General features: G+C 51.3%; 3 protein-coding genes across 4 annotated transcripts; 2 read left to right on the top strand and 1 right to left on the bottom strand.

The window, feature by feature from the left end:
* The first annotated feature begins 207 nt into the window (after positions 1-207).
* CALR (calreticulin) lies at positions 208-4,420 on the top strand. Its single transcript, XM_079772626.1, has 9 exons — positions 208-388; positions 763-864; positions 1,049-1,252; positions 1,905-1,999; positions 2,090-2,299; positions 2,381-2,494; positions 2,738-2,881; positions 3,489-3,581; positions 3,668-4,420. The coding sequence occupies exons 1-9, from the start codon at positions 298-300 to the stop codon at positions 3,866-3,868; spliced, it is 1,254 nt and encodes a 417-aa protein (XP_079628752.1). The 5' UTR covers positions 208-297; the 3' UTR covers positions 3,869-4,420.
* Positions 4,421-6,071: 1,651 nt separating this feature from the next.
* Positions 6,072-12,038, top strand: RAD23A (RAD23 homolog A, nucleotide excision repair protein). Of its 2 annotated transcripts, XM_079770987.1 has the most exons (9): positions 6,155-6,241; positions 7,610-7,771; positions 7,940-8,121; positions 8,261-8,316; positions 8,451-8,578; positions 8,830-8,908; positions 9,033-9,166; positions 10,726-10,890; positions 10,972-12,038. In XM_079770987.1, the coding sequence occupies exons 1-9, from the start codon at positions 6,170-6,172 to the stop codon at positions 11,083-11,085; spliced, it is 1,092 nt and encodes a 363-aa protein (XP_079627113.1). In that variant the 5' UTR covers positions 6,155-6,169; the 3' UTR covers positions 11,086-12,038. The 2 variants fall into 2 exon arrangements, with proteins under 2 accessions (XP_079627112.1, XP_079627113.1); XM_079770986.1 differs by having other exon boundaries at positions 6,072-6,241; positions 10,726-12,038.
* Positions 12,039-12,170: 132 nt separating this feature from the next.
* GADD45GIP1 (GADD45G interacting protein 1) lies at positions 12,171-14,120 on the bottom strand. Its single transcript, XM_079770988.1, has 2 exons — positions 13,733-14,120; positions 12,171-12,537 (listed from the first exon to the last, which is right to left on the bottom strand). The coding sequence occupies exons 1-2, from the start codon at positions 14,080-14,082 to the stop codon at positions 12,219-12,221; spliced, it is 669 nt and encodes a 222-aa protein (XP_079627114.1). The 5' UTR covers positions 14,083-14,120; the 3' UTR covers positions 12,171-12,218.
* Between the last annotated feature and the right edge of the window lie 1,603 nt (positions 14,121-15,723).

The raw sequence follows: 15,723 nt of genomic DNA on the forward strand, positions 1-15,723 counted from the left end.
TGGTCGACCCTCATTGGCCAGTGGTGCGGCCAATAGAAATCGGCCATCTGGGAACCCAGCGTTCCGAGGCACAGCCTAACATGCTGAACTGAGGAAGGCCCAATGGAAAGTCAGAACCGTGGCTTCTAACCAATGAAAAGGCATGAGGGGCGGGCTAAGAGGTAGGGCCAGGTTGGTTTGAAGGGCGGTCGTGTATAAAAACGCACGGCCAGCGGCAGCGCCTGTCCCTGCTGCAGAGCTGCTTTTTGAGAGGTGACTTAAAGGGCCCGCTTTGCGCCGCCGCCCCCTCGGCCCGCCATGCTGCTACCCGTGCCGCTGCTGCTCGGCCTTCTCGGCCTCGTCGCTGCCGAACCCGCCGTCTACTTCAAGGAGCAGTTTTTGGACGGAGGTAACGCCTGGCCCCGCCTCGAGGCCGCTCCGACGACGCGACCGGCCCCCCAGCCCAGATCTGCGTTGTCGCCTGTAATTACTGCTCAGAGGGCCAACACGGTGGCCTCGGGGACTAGAGCCGCAGGCGATACTTCTTTTCCGCGTCCCTGGGGAGTATGGAGGGCGCAACGGCCTCCCGCGGCGGGAGTTGGGGTTCGTCCGAAGATATCTTAAGCTACAGGAGGTGTCAAACTGGAGGTTGGGGTCGGGCACTCGGGGAATTTCCTGCCTTGTCTGCAGCAGTTTGTCGATATGTTTGGGCGGCCGCGGAGGGGGTTGGGGGGCGGGGAGGAATCAGCACAGCCACAGTGACCTGCCCCTCTGATACTGTAGACGGGTGGACCGACCGCTGGACCGAATCCAAACACAAGTCGGATTTTGGCAAATTCGTCCTCAGTGCCGGCAAGTTCTATGGTGACCTGGACAAGGATAAAGGTAAGAGCCTGGAGCTGGGTGCTGAGATTCAGGAGGACCTCCTGGAGGAAGCCCTAGTCACTGACGGCCAGGGCATCCCCAGGAGCAGGGCAGGCAGAGGAAGGGGAATGGCTGTCTGTAGCTTTGATTCTTAGGGTCCCTGGGGATTGGGGCCAGCTGTGACCTCACTACTGTCCTCTGCTAGGGCTGCAGACGAGCCAGGATGCCCGCTTTTACGCCTTGTCTGCCAGATTTGAGCCTTTCAGCAACAAGGACCAGACGTTGGTGGTGCAGTTTACTGTGAAACATGAGCAGAACATCGACTGCGGGGGCGGCTATGTGAAGCTATTTCCAGATACTTTGGACCAGACTGACATGCATGGAGACTCTGAATACAACATCATGTTTGGTGAGGGGCCCCGCCCTGTTGCTGACCTCTGATTAGAGGGAGACGGACCCATCCATGGGTTCCTTGTAGCCCATGAAAAGTAGTCCTGAGAGCCTAGGAAATACATTGTCAGACTTTCCTTTGAAGAGGAAACTGAGGGGGTAGTCACAGCAGCAAATTGTTGCATTGTTATTGTTGATCTAAGGCTGTTAATTTGTGAGATCTTATGTAGGTGTTTTCCAGTTTTACAAGTGAGAATACTGAGTTCTAGAGAGTGATTTTTGGTGTGTTTTTAGAAAAAATATATTTTATTGATTTTTTTACAGAGAGGAAGGGAGAGGGAGAGAGAGTTAGAAACATCCATCAGCTGCTTCCTGCACACCCCCCACTGGGGATGTGCCGGCAACCAAGGTACACGCCCTTGACCGGAATCGAACCTGGGACCCTTCAGTCCCCAGGCTGACGCTCTATCCACTGAGCCAAACTGGTTAGGGCGATTTTTTTTTTTTTTCAGTACTCCATTCATTGTCCCTTAGAGATAGTCAAGGTCTGAATATTTTGAGTCTTAATAAACCTGAGTTTAAGAGTCAAGCTTTCCTTTTGTAAAGAGGGGTGGGAGGCCTGGCAATGGTGGGCCACCTCTGACCCTTAACTGGACCTGCTTCTCACCTAGGCCCTGACATCTGTGGCCCTGGGACCAAGAAGGTTCACGTTATCTTCAACTACAAGGGCAAGAACGTGCTCATCAACAAGGACATCCGTTGCAAGGTGTGCCTGGGGGTGGTATCAAATGGCTGCCTGGGGTAGGCTCAGAGGCCAGTCCAGTGAGCAGGGCCACTCATCTCCTGCCTTCTTCAGGATGATGAATTCACACACCTGTATACACTGATCGTACGGCCCGATAACACCTACGAGGTAAAAATTGACAATAGCCAGGTGGAGTCTGGCTCTCTGGAGGATGATTGGGACTTCCTGCCACCCAAGAAGATAAAGGATCCTGATGCTTCAAAGCCTGAAGACTGGGATGAGCGGGCCAAGATTGATGACCCTACAGACTCCAAACCTGAGGTTGGTGCTTGGGCAGGGGCTTCCCACTATAGAGGGGTGGTGGAGAGCTGGGATGGCTTTGACCTCCTCGTGTACTCTTAGGACTGGGACAAGCCCGAGCACATTCCTGACCCCGATGCTAAGAAGCCTGAGGACTGGGATGAAGAGATGGATGGAGAGTGGGAACCACCAGTGATTCAGAACCCAGAATACAAGGTGGTCTTTTTTTTCCCCCTATGTTTCTGATCTGGGCACTACCGGGAGCACCTGCTGCCCTCGTCAGTGAATCAAGACCAGCAGATTCTCTCCGAGAACTCTAGCACACCAGGATAATAACTGTCAAGATGTGACTCTATAGTCTCGGGACAAGGTGTTCTTGGGGGGCTCCAAGCAGAGCGGGTACATAGTGGGGAGCACACTGACTTCCACTCACCTTCCAGTTTCCTTCTCCTTCCGCAGGGCGAGTGGAAGCCCCGGCAGATTGACAACCCAGATTACAAGGGCACTTGGATTCATCCAGAGATCGACAACCCCGAGTATTCTCCTGATAGCACTATCTATGCTTATGAAAACTTCGCCGTTCTGGGCCTAGACCTTTGGCAGGTGCGATACAGAGGGAACAGGAGGATCCCTAGGGGACCTCAAGTGCTCAGAATCCCCAGGAGGAAAGGGACAAGGGTGGGATTCATTCCTAGGCAGGTGTGAGCCTAAAATGGTGCTTTTTCTGAAGAATTTCCTGGTTTATATCACAGGACCTTCCCCTTCCCCCCTCCCACACACAAACCTCTTTGAGGTTCTGTATACTTTGTGCCAGGCACTTCTTCAAGAAACTTTATCTAAACCAACTCATTAACTGCTCCAATGACCTAAAAAGTGGTTAGATAGTCACATTAAAAAATAAGCTTCAGAGGGACCACATTTTTTCTTTTTGTTCAGTGATGTACTCCTTCTGTGCCTAGAACCTGACACATGGTAGGTACTAGAAAAATATATGCAAAAGGGGGTGAGACCCCATTATATAGATGAAGATACTAAAATGCGGAGAATTCACCAGTCCAAGGTCATATAGGTTTTGAACCCAGTCAGCTTGTTGTTGTTTTTTAATCACAATGTTAGGCTGTGGCAGTGTGCAGTGGTTATGGAACCTGAGGCCAGGGCCACGGAGTGTCCCCACTCTGACCATCCTTCCATCTATCATCCTTCTCCCCAGGTCAAGTCTGGTACCATCTTTGACAACTTCCTCATCACCAATGATGAAGCGTATGCCGAAGAGTTTGGCAACGAGACGTGGGGAGTCACAAAGGTGGGACAAGTGTCCATTCCTGGGTTGAGGGGTGGACAGGGCAGGCAGGTGGGGGGCCAGGCCTTGAGTTTGTGGTCTGTGTGCAGGCAGCAGAAAAGCAAATGAAGGACAAGCAGGATGAGGAGCAGAGACTGAAGGAGGAGGAGGAGGACAAGAAGCGCAAGGAGGAGGAGGAGGCAGACAAAGACGACGATGAGGACAAAGATGAAGATGAGGAGGACGAAGATGATAAGGATGAGGATGAGGATGAAGATGCTGCTGCTGGCCAGGCCAAGGATGAGCTGTAGGGGCCACACCATCGCTTCCAGGGCTGGACTGAGGCCTGAGCGCTCCCGTCACAGAGCTGGCCGCGCCAAATAATGTCTCTATGAGACTGGAGAACTTTCCTTTTTTCCAGGCGGGTTCCAATTTGGGGTAGATTTTGGTATTGTTCCCGCCCTCCCCCTTTTTTTTATTGGTGTTTTGTCTCTGATTCTCTGTCGGCCCCCATCTTTTTTGACATCTTTGCCTTCTTCTGTCCCCTTCTCCCCTTTAGATCCCTTAGTTCCCCTTCCAACCTTGGGGCATGTGGGGTGTGGAGTAGCCCCAGGCCCAAGATTTCATCTGTTCTCCTTCCTGGAGCCCAGAGGGGGGCAGGAGAAGAGGATGGATTCCTCAGCCCCCCAGCACTGAGGAAGATTTGGGCTCCTAGGGCTTGAGCTCTGATACCCCCACCAGCTCCCTTTCTTCCCTGCCTCCATTACTGGGCCACTTGGTGGGGCAGTGGGTTCTAGCTCAGCTCACACTGAGAATGTAAGAACTACAAACAAAGTTTCTATTAAATTAAGTTTTGTGTCTTCCTCCTGTGTTTCCTTCTGGGAGAAGACAGACATCGGGGAACTGAAGGGTGGCCTTTTCTTAGTGGACTTCAATAAGGTTAGTTTTTCAGCCACTAAAACAGCAGAATGTCCCATAAAGTTACAAGGGTCTTTGTTTATCCCCACAAAGTAGTTGGGAAAGGAGCACTGGGAGAAGGGGGACTAAGTGCCATTACAAATACTGCAGGTATTAACTCACAACTCACTGAGTCCTTGCACCAAACTGGTGAGTTTTTATTCTAGTACCAATTCAGTTTGATGAGGAGACCGGTACAGAATATAAGAGGTGGGGCAGGGATTTAAACCCACACCTTACACACTACCTTATACCATCTATATTAACAACTTTATGTACTTTTTACCTATCATGGAGCAAGACTACATAGAGCAATTAGTGATAAAAGTTATTCCTGTTACAATCACAGTTCAGGGGAGGTATTCAGTGGGCAAGCTGGGGTTTAAACTTGAAGGGAGAGATGGCCTCAAGGGAGGGTGCAGAGGTTGAGTTGATGCAGAGATGGTGACCGGAGGGTCTGGGCTCCTGAGGCTGGCCTAGGCCTGCTGTGTTGGGGTTCACAAGGCTGCTACTGAAGACCTGGCCTGCTTTGTGAAAGCTTCTAGGCTCAGGTTGCGTAGTAAAGGGAGAAGCTGCAGGACCCGGTTACAGTCGGGCAGTGAGTAAGGTTGGGTGACTGCTTGGTTCCAGGCGTGGATGGGGACCGTGAGAAGAGCAGGTTCAAAGGGAAGTAATAAACTGGGAGATAAACCCAGCCTCACTTCCATCCAGTACCCCCAAAACACGCAACCCTTCATCTTTGTTCTTTGGGTTGGCCTCCAAGTTTCCTTCCTGTGCCCTGGGACTGAGCCCCAGACCTTTGGGAAGCCTCCAGGATTGGTATGTCCAGGGCAAGTTTATGGAGAGACTTCTGTATTCAGTGTAGGGGGCTTTGAAAATTAACATCTTCCTTAAATACATTTGGAGTCAGGCTGGAGATAGTGGGGTGGGCAAAGTAGTTGGGAAAGGAGCAGCAGACGTGGGAGACCCAAAAACTTGAAAGTGAGGGGCATTACAAAAAATTCAGCTCTCAGGAATGAATGAGTGAGGCCACAAAATGGCTCTGCTTCCACAGCCAAATGCATTTTTTTTTTTTTAAATTTTCACTTGTTTAATTGGTGACCTTTCCTGTCTTAAGATACTTTCAGGGCCCTACAGGGTTCCTGTCAGGGTGGCCAAACCAGAATAAAACTAAATTGGAAAGTGCAAAAATGATGAAGACTATCAATGGAGAAATACAAGTCTCTATAACAAGTTCATGAACATTTTTGTTCAATGTCATAAACTCAAGGGTGAAAGTAGGGACGCTGGAGCCATTTTGTGGCTGAATGACGTCACTGCTAACCGTCATGGCGTCACTCGCACGAAGCCACGTGACAGGCCTGCTCGCTTAGCCGGGAACATCCATCTCTCCAGCAGCGCAGAATTAGTGTGCGCATGCCTGGAGGGGGCCTCTCATACGCATGCCCAAGAAAGCCCAAGGTGGGAGGGAGGGCGGGGGAGATGGGAAGGGGAAGAGAGCGCGCGCGCGCCGGTCACGTGCTCTGATTGTCGGCGCGCGCAGCACCTGCCCCGGAAGCGGTCGGCAAGCGGTGCGGCTGGGCACTAAGATGGCGGCGGCGTGAGTTGCATGTTGTGTGAGGGTCCCGGGGCCGCCGCGTCGCTCGGGCCCCGCCATGGCCGTCACCATCACGCTCAAGACGCTGCAGCAGCAGACTTTTAAGATCCGCATGGAGCCTGACGAGACGGTGCGAGCCAGGCTAGAGCCTGGGATGGGAGTGACGGGTTCAGAGGGTGGTATGGGGGCGGGGAGGCAGAGATCCCGGCGGGAGGGCAGGGAGGATGGCGCGGTCCGGGCCCGGTTCACTCCTCCCAACCTGCTTGACTTTCCCGGAACATTCTGTCCTCCTTCCCCTAATGGTCTTCCGCCAACCCCTGGTGGCTGGGGCGGCGCTCACTGTCCGGTCTCTGGACCAGGCTCCACCCCCGGGGCGCCTGCCAGGCCCCGGGTCTAATGTCAGCGCTCTCGCGGGGCGCGGGAGACTGGCTCGGATGCCCGGCTGGGCTGCGCTCCCCGAGACGGGGGCTCTTGAGTTCTCAGCTTTGCAGGCGTCTCCTCGGGACGTTGGTGGCCGAATCTGGGAGTTGCGGCCAGTAGATGCCCACTGATGACGGCAACGATGATGATAATGATTATAAGTGGTCTGAGTTTCAGTTGTCCTTGTTTGTTGGCCGTTTGTTCTTTGCTAGTCGCTGAGTTTTTACTGTTATCTTACTAACTCTGCAAAACAGGCCTGTCATTGGGGACTCTTGTCTCCTCACTTTACAGATCCAGAAACCTAGAGTAAAGGAACTTGGCCATAGTCTCATACAGCGAGTAATGGCAGAGTTAGGTAGGATTCAAATTCGATTCTGCCTTATGTCAGAGCCCACAGTCTAAGCATTATTCTGATTTTTTAGCTGAAAAGGGAATTTAGGACCCAACAAACATATGGACTGTTTATGTATTTGGCACTTTTTGCACAACTACCCCGTGAAGGAGACAATGACATCCACTTTTTGCAGAAAAGGAAACACACATTTTTTTTTTTACCTGTTCAACTCTTTGACTTTGGGAGAAATTACTTAATCTCTCTGTGCCTCCATTTTCTTAAATATGAAATGAGGGTATAATTATTGTGAGGCTCTAAAAATGTGGCACATATACATTTATGATAGCCCTATTAACTTATGCTCTCAGTGAGAACTGAGCGCTGTCTGCAGTGTGGAATGAGGAACCCTCTTAACTCCCCAAATTGTTTTGTTTTTCACCACACTTTTCATCATCTGAAATACATACTTGTTTTTTCCTCTTCCCCACATGAGTGACATCTCTATGAGAACAGGTACTTGTGTTTTGTTTCCTGCTGTGTCTTCAGTATCTGAAACAGCACCTGGAACATTATAAGTGTTCTGTAAATACTCTGTTGAATGTTGGGGTGATCAAATAACTCAAATCTAACATTCTTGACTATGAAGCTTAGCTTCTCTGTCATCAAGGCTTTCAGCCTCGTCTCCCCAAGCTAGAAGAGAAGAGAGAATCTTTCGATTTGCAATGACTGCATCCCTTCCTACAGGTGAAGGTGCTAAAGGAGAAGATAGAAGCTGAAAAGGGTCGTGATGCCTTTCCTGTGGCTGGACAGAAACTCATCTATGCTGGCAAGATCCTGAGTGATGATGTCCCCATCAGGGACTATCGCATAGATGAGAAGAACTTTGTGGTTGTCATGGTGACCAAGGTGGGTGAAATATGCTGGTTGTGAGGATTACATGGATTAGCTGGGGAGCCGGCTAGAGCCTGTGTGCCCATGAGAGATTAGCTGTGAATAGGGTGGGGCCTGGATGTGGCTGGATGTTGAGGCTTGATAGGGATACTGATGCCTGCTCCCTTTTTCTGGGTATGACAGGCCAAAAACAGCTCAGGCACCTCAGTACCCCCAGAGGCCTCATCCACTGCTGCCCCTGAGTCCTCTACATCCTTCCCGCTGGCCCCTGCCTCAGGCATGTCCCATACCCCACCTACCGTCAGAGAGGACAGGAGTCCATCGGAGGAATCAGTCCCCACCGCATCCCCGGAGTCTGTGTCAGGGTAAGGCAGGGAGCAGCAGCCCCAATTTGGGCCCTTTCCTCCCAGCACATTCCATTGCCCACATATGTGGTCTTACCCACACAGGGGGAGGGCAGACCTCCAGAAGCCAGGGTCCGATTTCTCTCTCTTGAATTTGCAGCTCTGTTCCTTCTTCAGGTAGCAGCGGGAGAGAGGAAGACGCAGCCTCCACGCTAGGTGGGTGGGCAGTCCCTGGGGGCAGAAGTGACTGGGTGTTCCAGCCATCAGTTGGGTCTTGTGTGGGTTCAGTAGGGTCTGGGGGCTCTCCTTCCCTTTCCCTGGTGACCCAGATCTCACTGCTCCCTCCACAGTGACTGGCTCTGAATATGAGACGATGCTGACGGAGATCATGTCCATGGGCTATGAGCGGGAACGGGTCGTGGCCGCCCTGAGAGCCAGCTACAACAACCCCCACCGAGCCGTGGAGTATCTACTCACGGTGAGGTGGGGGTACAGCCTCCTGGGGAGGCTTCTACGGAGTACATGGGCTTCAGTGCCTTGATGGGTGGTCAGGGAGGCAAAACCTGCCCCCAAAAGTCTTTGGGTTGTGGTTCCAGCCAGGAAAGGCTTTCTACAAAAGGCTGGACGTGAGTGGATGGGTGGGCCTCACCTGTCTCCTGCCAGGGCTAAGCGTGCAGGAGGGAGGCAGCGGGTGTTCTGTGCTTTAGAACTAAATAGGACCCCTGACAGGGAATTCCTGGGAGTCCCGAGCCAGAACATGGTTCTGTCCAGGAGAGCCAAGTGTCTGAGCAGTCGGCCACAGAACCAGGTGAGTGACTTGGGAGGTGTGCATGTGGGGTGTCTGCTGTCAAGGCATCAGACTTCCCCCTCCCCAACCCCCATGCTTCTGGGAGCCCAGCCTGGGGTCTGACTACATGCCTCCCTCCTGCCAGCCGGAGAGAACCCCCTGGAGTTCCTGCGGGACCAGCCCCAGTTCCAGAATATGCGGCAGGTGATTCAGCAGAACCCAGCGCTGCTGCCTGCCCTGCTTCAGCAGCTGGGCCAGGAAAACCCACAGCTTCTGCAGGTGCGGCCCTGGGGGCTCAGAGGGAGCCAGTGTGGCCAGCACCTCTCCTCCCTGTGGGAACCAAAGCCCGAAAGAACGAGCCTGGTCCAGTACCTTTGTAGGCATTCCTCTCTGTACTTGGAAGATTGGACTAACAGCAGTCCCCTGGTGCTCCCTTTGACCTATGTTTTATATAATCCCCCCAATCCCCATGTGAGGGTGTGGGTACTGTCATCATTGCCCTTATGGAAGAAGACCCCAGAGGCTTGGAGCAGCGGGCAGCTGGTGGAGTGTCTGCCTCCAGCTTCTGGCTCTTGGGCTCTGTTTTCTGGGTCTTGTGACTCTGACTGTGTCTCAGCTGCACATACAGCTGGTGCTTCATACATGTCATGTCAGTAGGGTTTCATTGCAGCACCCAGGACCACTGCCCTAGTTGGCTCTGGGTCCTCCATGAATGCCTGCCTCTCCCAGTTCAGGACCAGTCGTCTGCTGCTTCTCTCCCCATTTCTGTCTCTTATGCTGGTTCCTCCTGTTCACCTCCTCCAGCTGCTGGAGAGCCCAGGCTGCACACCTATTCTTATCTGCACTCAGTCCTCCCCATGCATCCTCCTGGGGCCTTCGGTCTGTGGTGACCCCCAAATCTGTGTAATCAGGCCAGACCTCTGGATGCCACGCTTTTCCATGGCTGACTTAATGCCTCCATGAAAGTGCTTTCCAGATGTCTTAAGTTTTCAGAACAGACCCTCTTCCCATCCCTTTCTGTCCCCACACGGACCAGCCTGGTGGGGTTATCTATCACCTGGCGTGTCTGCTCTACTTCCAGAACATCTGTCAGTCTAGCCTTGCACTCTAGCTCTGTGGCTGATACTTCACCTCCCGCCTGGTGGCCAGGCCTGTTTCTGCACAGTCCTCATAGCCCATTCTCCATTAGGAGCCAGAGTCTTGAAAAAGCACTTTCTTCATTCAAATGAAAATTGTCATACGTACATAAAAGTTGACAGAGTTTTATCAGAACCCCCAGATAGGCAACATCCAGATGAATTAATGTTTTTAAAAGGTACACAGATTTACCCATCACCACTGTGGTGTCCCATTACACTAGAAGGCCATAGAAGAAAGCAGGTCTGGTCCCTGCTTTCCTCTCTAATCTCATTTTCTGTTCTTCCCTCTCCTCTTTCTTGTTTACTTGGTTTAGCCAAATGGACCTTGTTTCTGGGACTTGTCAAATGCATCCCCACCCTTTGGCCTTTGCACTTGCAACATGTTCTACCTGGAGGAAACTTCCTTCTCTCCTGGCCCAAAATGTCTTTTCTAGCCCAGTGTCTGCCCTACTGTATGCCAAGCCCAATATTTACATTGTAAATAATTATCCATTTATTTGCTTGTTTATGGCCTATCCCACCACCCTGGAACATCAGCTCCACCAGGGCAGGGTCTGTTCACCACTGTTGCTATTTGGCTAGAATAGGAACCTTCAACATACTTTACTAAGTGAATGGAAAACAAGGGCTATGATAATACACTTGGGGAGGTGGGCCAACGGCCTTGGGTCATCATCCCCTGCCCTCTGTCACTCACAGCAAATCAGCCGGCACCAAGAGCAGTTCATCCAGATGCTGAACGAGCCCCCTGGGGAGCTGGCAGACATCTCTGACATTGAGGGTGAGGTGGGTGCCATAGGCGAGGAGGCCCCACAGATGAACTACATCCAGGTGACGCCACAGGAGAAGGAAGCTATAGAGAGGGTAAGAGGCTTGGCTGAGGGGCAGCCCTACTGGTGGGCAGGTCCCCTCAACCCCTGCTCATACCTGCCCATCTTCCCACAGTTGAAGGCCTTGGGCTTCCCAGAGAGCCTGGTGATCCAGGCCTACTTCGCCTGTGAAAAAAATGAGAACTTGGCTGCCAACTTCCTCCTGAGTCAGAACTTTGATGATGAGTGATGCCAGGAAGCCAGGCTGCCTACTGCCCCACCCTACCCCCAAATCTACAAACGTTTTATAAAAGAAAAAAATATATATATATTCATGTTTATTTAAGAAGTGGAAAAAAGTAAAAAAATCTTTAAAAAACACACACAACAACCCAACTTCCCAGCCTCCTGAAATGGCTCCTATTCCCATCTTAGCCTGAGACGACCTGGGCTAGACAGCTGTCCCCCCATCCCCTGCCTTAGCTCAGCCTGCTCCTGCTCCAAGGAGCTGGCAGGACTGGGGGTGACAGATGGGCCCCTCTTGGCCTCTGTCCCAGCTCTCTGCAGCCAGATGGAGAAGCGGCTGCTTGCTTCCCCATCCCCCGAAGAGCCCCTAAGACCACCTCACCCTGGAAGGGTGAGGGGAAGCTGGAGCCCCAAACTTTGATCCTCTGTTGGAATGGCCCAAATCTTCCCATCTGGGGTGAGCACATTCTGGCCTTGGCCTCCAGCCTGCATCACTTCAATGGGAGGAAGCGGCCAGGCTTCTGTCTGGGGAAGGGGTAACGTCAGAGCTGCTCTGGAGGTCAAGGCCACCCCAGAACAGAACCCTGTCTCTGCTAAAGGTTTTGAAGTGAATAAAGTTTTAAAAGCCCATCTGTGGTCTGTGCCTGCTGGGGCTTTCCACTCCAGCTTGTCTGGCTCTGGGGGTTAGTTGGGCACAGGCAATTTGGGAATGCCAAGAAGGGACAGAGAGGCCTGTCAGCCTGTGCAGATTGGGGCTCCCAGTGTATCCTCCCTCAGAAGCTGTCTCATTCCCTGCAGTGGGCCCCGGTCCCATCTTGGTCTTGAAAGGGCTTGTTTCTTCCTACCCCCACCCCCCATCATCACCAGTCTGTTTTGGCTAAACTCCCCCTCCTGGTAATTACTGGAGATTAATGTTGGTAAACAGAAGCCTTCTCCTCTGCCATCTGCTCCTACATTATTTCCTCATTGCATCCCCTGTTCTCTCCTGAAACATGGTCTAGAGTCCCCTAGTGAGCAGCGCCAGGGAAGGATGGGGGATTCCCTGGCCTCAGATATTGGGGAGGAGTTCATTGAGAGAGGACACAGCTCTCCAAGAGTAAGGCTGCTGGGCAGCAGGTTTTATTGAGAAAGAAAAGCTCAGGAGCTGGGTGCCATGGAGGCTGCTGGGTCCTGGTCTGCAGTGGCAGCCATTGCAGCAGTTCTTGCCTCCTTCTTCTGTCTTTGTTTTTCCTCCTTGAGGCGTTTGCGCTGCTGCTTCTCCAGGTCCTGCAGCAGCTCTTGGAAACGGGTACTCCTTGGGTCCACGTCGTAGCCCAGGCGCTCCTGGGCTTCAGCCTGCAGCCGGGCTCGCCGCTCCTTGTCTGCCTTCTCCTTCTCCCTGCGCTCCTGCTGCTGCCGCCGCCAGTTCTCAATCATCTGTGGCATCTTGGCCATTCTCTCTGCAATGAGCTGCTCCCTGTAGGGGAAGGAGGGTAGGAGGTGAGGAAATTGACACCGAACCAGAGAAGCACACATCTACCCATATCCCACCCTCCAGTCTGCCCACATCTTGCTTCCCAACTCCTCCATGGAGTTGAAAAACTGGGAATATTTATCTTGTCCATTATCTAGTGAACAGGCAGTATCTCTACTAATTTATGTATGACCTAGAGAGCATGAGAGGGCCAAGCCCCAATAACCCCCAGGAGCAGACCCCAAATTAACATTTCACCGAGCTGTCTTGTGAGCCATCTGTGTCACACCATGCCGGGCCATTCCCAGGGACATCACTGACCACCTACTGTAAGCCAGGCCCAGTTCTAGGCAGAGAGTAAAGACAAGAAATGGATTGGACCTTTCCATCCAATCCTGAGTGTGTAGGTGCCAGTTACAGCCCCATTTTAAGGATTAGAAATGTGAGGCTCATGATGGTTATTTAGCTGGGGTGGGGCAGAGATAGGAGAGAGGTTCCCATCCTATACCCATTGTTCACTGCCTGGGTGACTGAACTGGTGACTCCATCTCCCAGGTCTCAGTTTCCTCATTTCTAAAACGAGGGTGGTCTCCCCTTCCTCTTAGAGCTGTTGTGCAAATAACATTAAACACCGAGAACACAAATGGCCTGCTCCACCTTGCCTGCTTTGGCTGGCTCCTCACTCCAGAAAGTGGCGCAACCCTCATGCCCCTGGTCTTGCCTCCATACTTTGGTTAAGTCTAATCCTTTAGACCTACTTACGAATCAGACCTTTGCTCTTGATTCCAGACCTCATCACTTTCCAATGACGGCCTGGCTGTTTCTGAAAGCACGTTCCTACCTCAGGGCCTTCGCTGTTCCCTCTACCCAGAACATTTCCTTGTGTGGTCATTCAGATCTTTGCTTAAACATCAGGTGCAAGTCCCAAACCAAAGCTGCCCTCCGACTGCACTCATCACCAAATTTTATCTTCCTAATAGCTCTGTTGCCATCTGAAATGTTTTGTTCCCTGCTGTGTCGTCCTCCGCACCTGGGACAGGCCTTGCACACAGTAGGCGCCTTAACAGTTACTCAGAAGTCTGCTTTGCAGCACGTAAATCTACAGCAACACAAGCCCCGCGATAAGGGCCAGTTGGGGTACAATTCACGCATTGGGCCGCGAAGGGCGCGACCCCCTGCCCCGCACGCACGTACACACCTGGCCTTACGCTTCTGCTCCTCGGCCAGCTGCTGCACCCGCAATGACTCTTGCATGGCCGCCAGGCTCGGGTACCACTCGCTCTCCTCAGCCTCCAGCTCGCGCAGCTGTTCCTGCGACGGCCACAGCGAACCGGGGTCCACCCCGGAGGCTGCGCCGTGCCGCGCGAACTGCTTGGCCGCGTAGCGCGGCCCCAGCTGCCATGGCGGGGTCAGTAGATCATCCGGATCTGGCCACCAGGGCCCAGGCGAGCGGCGCGGGGGCGGGGGCGCCCGGTAGGTACGGAAGCCTGGGCCCAGTGTTGTCGCCAGCCCAAGCAGGCTGCGAGACCACCGCACGGGCGCCGCCATCTTGGCTGTGTGGGGTCCTCGCTGGCCGGCGGGCTGGCCACAGTGCTGCCTGAGCGCAAGATCACAGGGGGCCTGAGGGAAGGAGTGTTGTTTGTTCAGGGCAGTGGGAAGAAGAGGTGTAAAGATTTTTTTATACATCTTCAAGTCTAATTTAAAATGCTATTTTAGCAATTACTTATTAAGATGGTAATTAAATTTTATATATTTAAAATAGAACTTAAATTATTTCCACAGAAGTAATTTTTATTACTATTTGTGTAATATTTTAAAATATGTTTTTATTTCAGAGGAAGGATAGGGAGAGAGAGATAGAAACATCAGTGATGAGAGAGAATCATTGATTGGCTGCCTCCTGCCCACCCCTATTGGGGATTGAGGCTGTAACCAGGGCATGTGCCCTGACCAGGAATCAAACCTGACCTCCTGGTTCGTAGGTTGATGCTCAACTACTGAGCCATATTGATTGGACCCAATTACTATTTTTGAAAGAGGATTTTAGCCTTAAAAACAAAGGAAATTTTGACATGCTACAATATAGATGAACCTGGAAGACCTTATGCTAAGTGAAATAAGCCAGTCACAAAAGGACATGTGTTGTATTATTCCATTCATAGGAGGTCCCTAGAGGAGTTAGAGTTATGATGGGTGCCAGGGGCTGGGGAGGAGGATGGGGAGTTCGTGTTTAATGGGGACAGAGTTTTAGCTTGGGAAGATGACAAAGTTCTGGAGATGGATGGTGGTGATGGTTGCAAAACATTGTGAATTAATGTGCTTAATGCCACTTAAAAATGGTTAAAATGGTAAATATATGTTATATATATTTTATTACCAAAAAGAAGAAAAGAAAGGAAGGAAGAATTGCAGTTTGCTCAGTGAGCCAGGAAGCCTGGACAAGAATATTTGTAGGTCACAGCAGTACTGTATATATCCCAAGCTGGATTTCATCCTATGGATTCTGTCATTTCACCCCCATTTATCTGCAGTAGGAGGGATACCTAAAAATGTGTCAGCCAACAGAATACTATACAGGAATGCAAGAGCAGAAATTACAACTGCTCACAGCAATATAGATGTCTCATAGACCTCATATGCAACAAAGGAGGCAGGACTAAATTCCTTTTCATTCTAGAAGTCAGGATGGGACACCTGTGGTGGGGATGAGGGGGCTTCTAGGTGGTGGTCACATGGAGGGGGGTTGATTTGAAACAGGTCATTGAGTTGGGCAACCTGTTCTGTTTGCTTTTCTCTGTGGACTATATCCCATATTATTTCTTGATCTGGGCTACAGTGATACCTGAGTTATAATTATTCTTTAAGCTGTAAATAACTATGTGTGTGGGTTTCCCACTTTCCTGTAGAGTTATTATATTTCACAATTTAAAAATGAAAATACAAGCAACAAAAAGGATTACAGCAAGTAGTCTTACTCCTACCTGCTCCCATCTTCCTCTTCCCCATCTGAGCACTCCTCAACTTGTTTTAGTTTCTTATGTATCCTATTGAGTTGCTGTATAAATTATTTACAGTGTTAATAAATTATTTCATAAAAACAGAAAAGTACAGCGACTTATGTCATTACTCAGGTTTAATAAATACAGGGTGATACGAAATACAAAAGTAGATTTACAGTTGTTTGTATGG

Source organism: Cnephaeus nilssonii (assembly GCF_951640355.1).
Source record: "Cnephaeus nilssonii genome assembly, chromosome: 5".
NCBI classification, from domain to species: Eukaryota; Metazoa; Chordata; class Mammalia; order Chiroptera; family Vespertilionidae; genus Cnephaeus; species Cnephaeus nilssonii.

Bases quoted from the DNA above. Each gene is read 5' to 3' on its own strand.
- CALR (XM_079772626.1), top strand. From the start codon at position 298: ATGCTGCTACCCGTGCCGCTGCTGCTCGGCCTTCTCGGCCTCGTCGCT. The intron at 865-1,048 runs GTAAGAGCCTGG...GTCCTCTGCTAG, and splicing joins TGACCTGGACAAGGATAAAG to GGCTGCAGACGAGCCAGGAT. The intron at 3,582-3,667 runs GTGGGACAAGTG...GTCTGTGTGCAG, and splicing joins AGACGTGGGGAGTCACAAAG to GCAGCAGAAAAGCAAATGAA.
- RAD23A (XM_079770986.1), top strand. From the start codon at position 6,170: ATGGCCGTCACCATCACGCTCAAGACGCTGCAGCAGCAGACTTTTAAG. The intron at 8,317-8,450 runs GTGGGTGGGCAG...CTCCCTCCACAG, and splicing joins AGACGCAGCCTCCACGCTAG to TGACTGGCTCTGAATATGAG. The intron at 9,167-10,725 runs GTGCGGCCCTGG...TGTCACTCACAG, and splicing joins AAAACCCACAGCTTCTGCAG to CAAATCAGCCGGCACCAAGA.
- GADD45GIP1 (XM_079770988.1), bottom strand. From the start codon at position 14,082: ATGGCGGCGCCCGTGCGGTGGTCTCGCAGCCTGCTTGGGCTGGCGACA. The intron at 12,538-13,732 runs GTGTGTACGTGC...CTTCCCCTACAG, and splicing joins GAGCAGAAGCGTAAGGCCAG to GGAGCAGCTCATTGCAGAGA.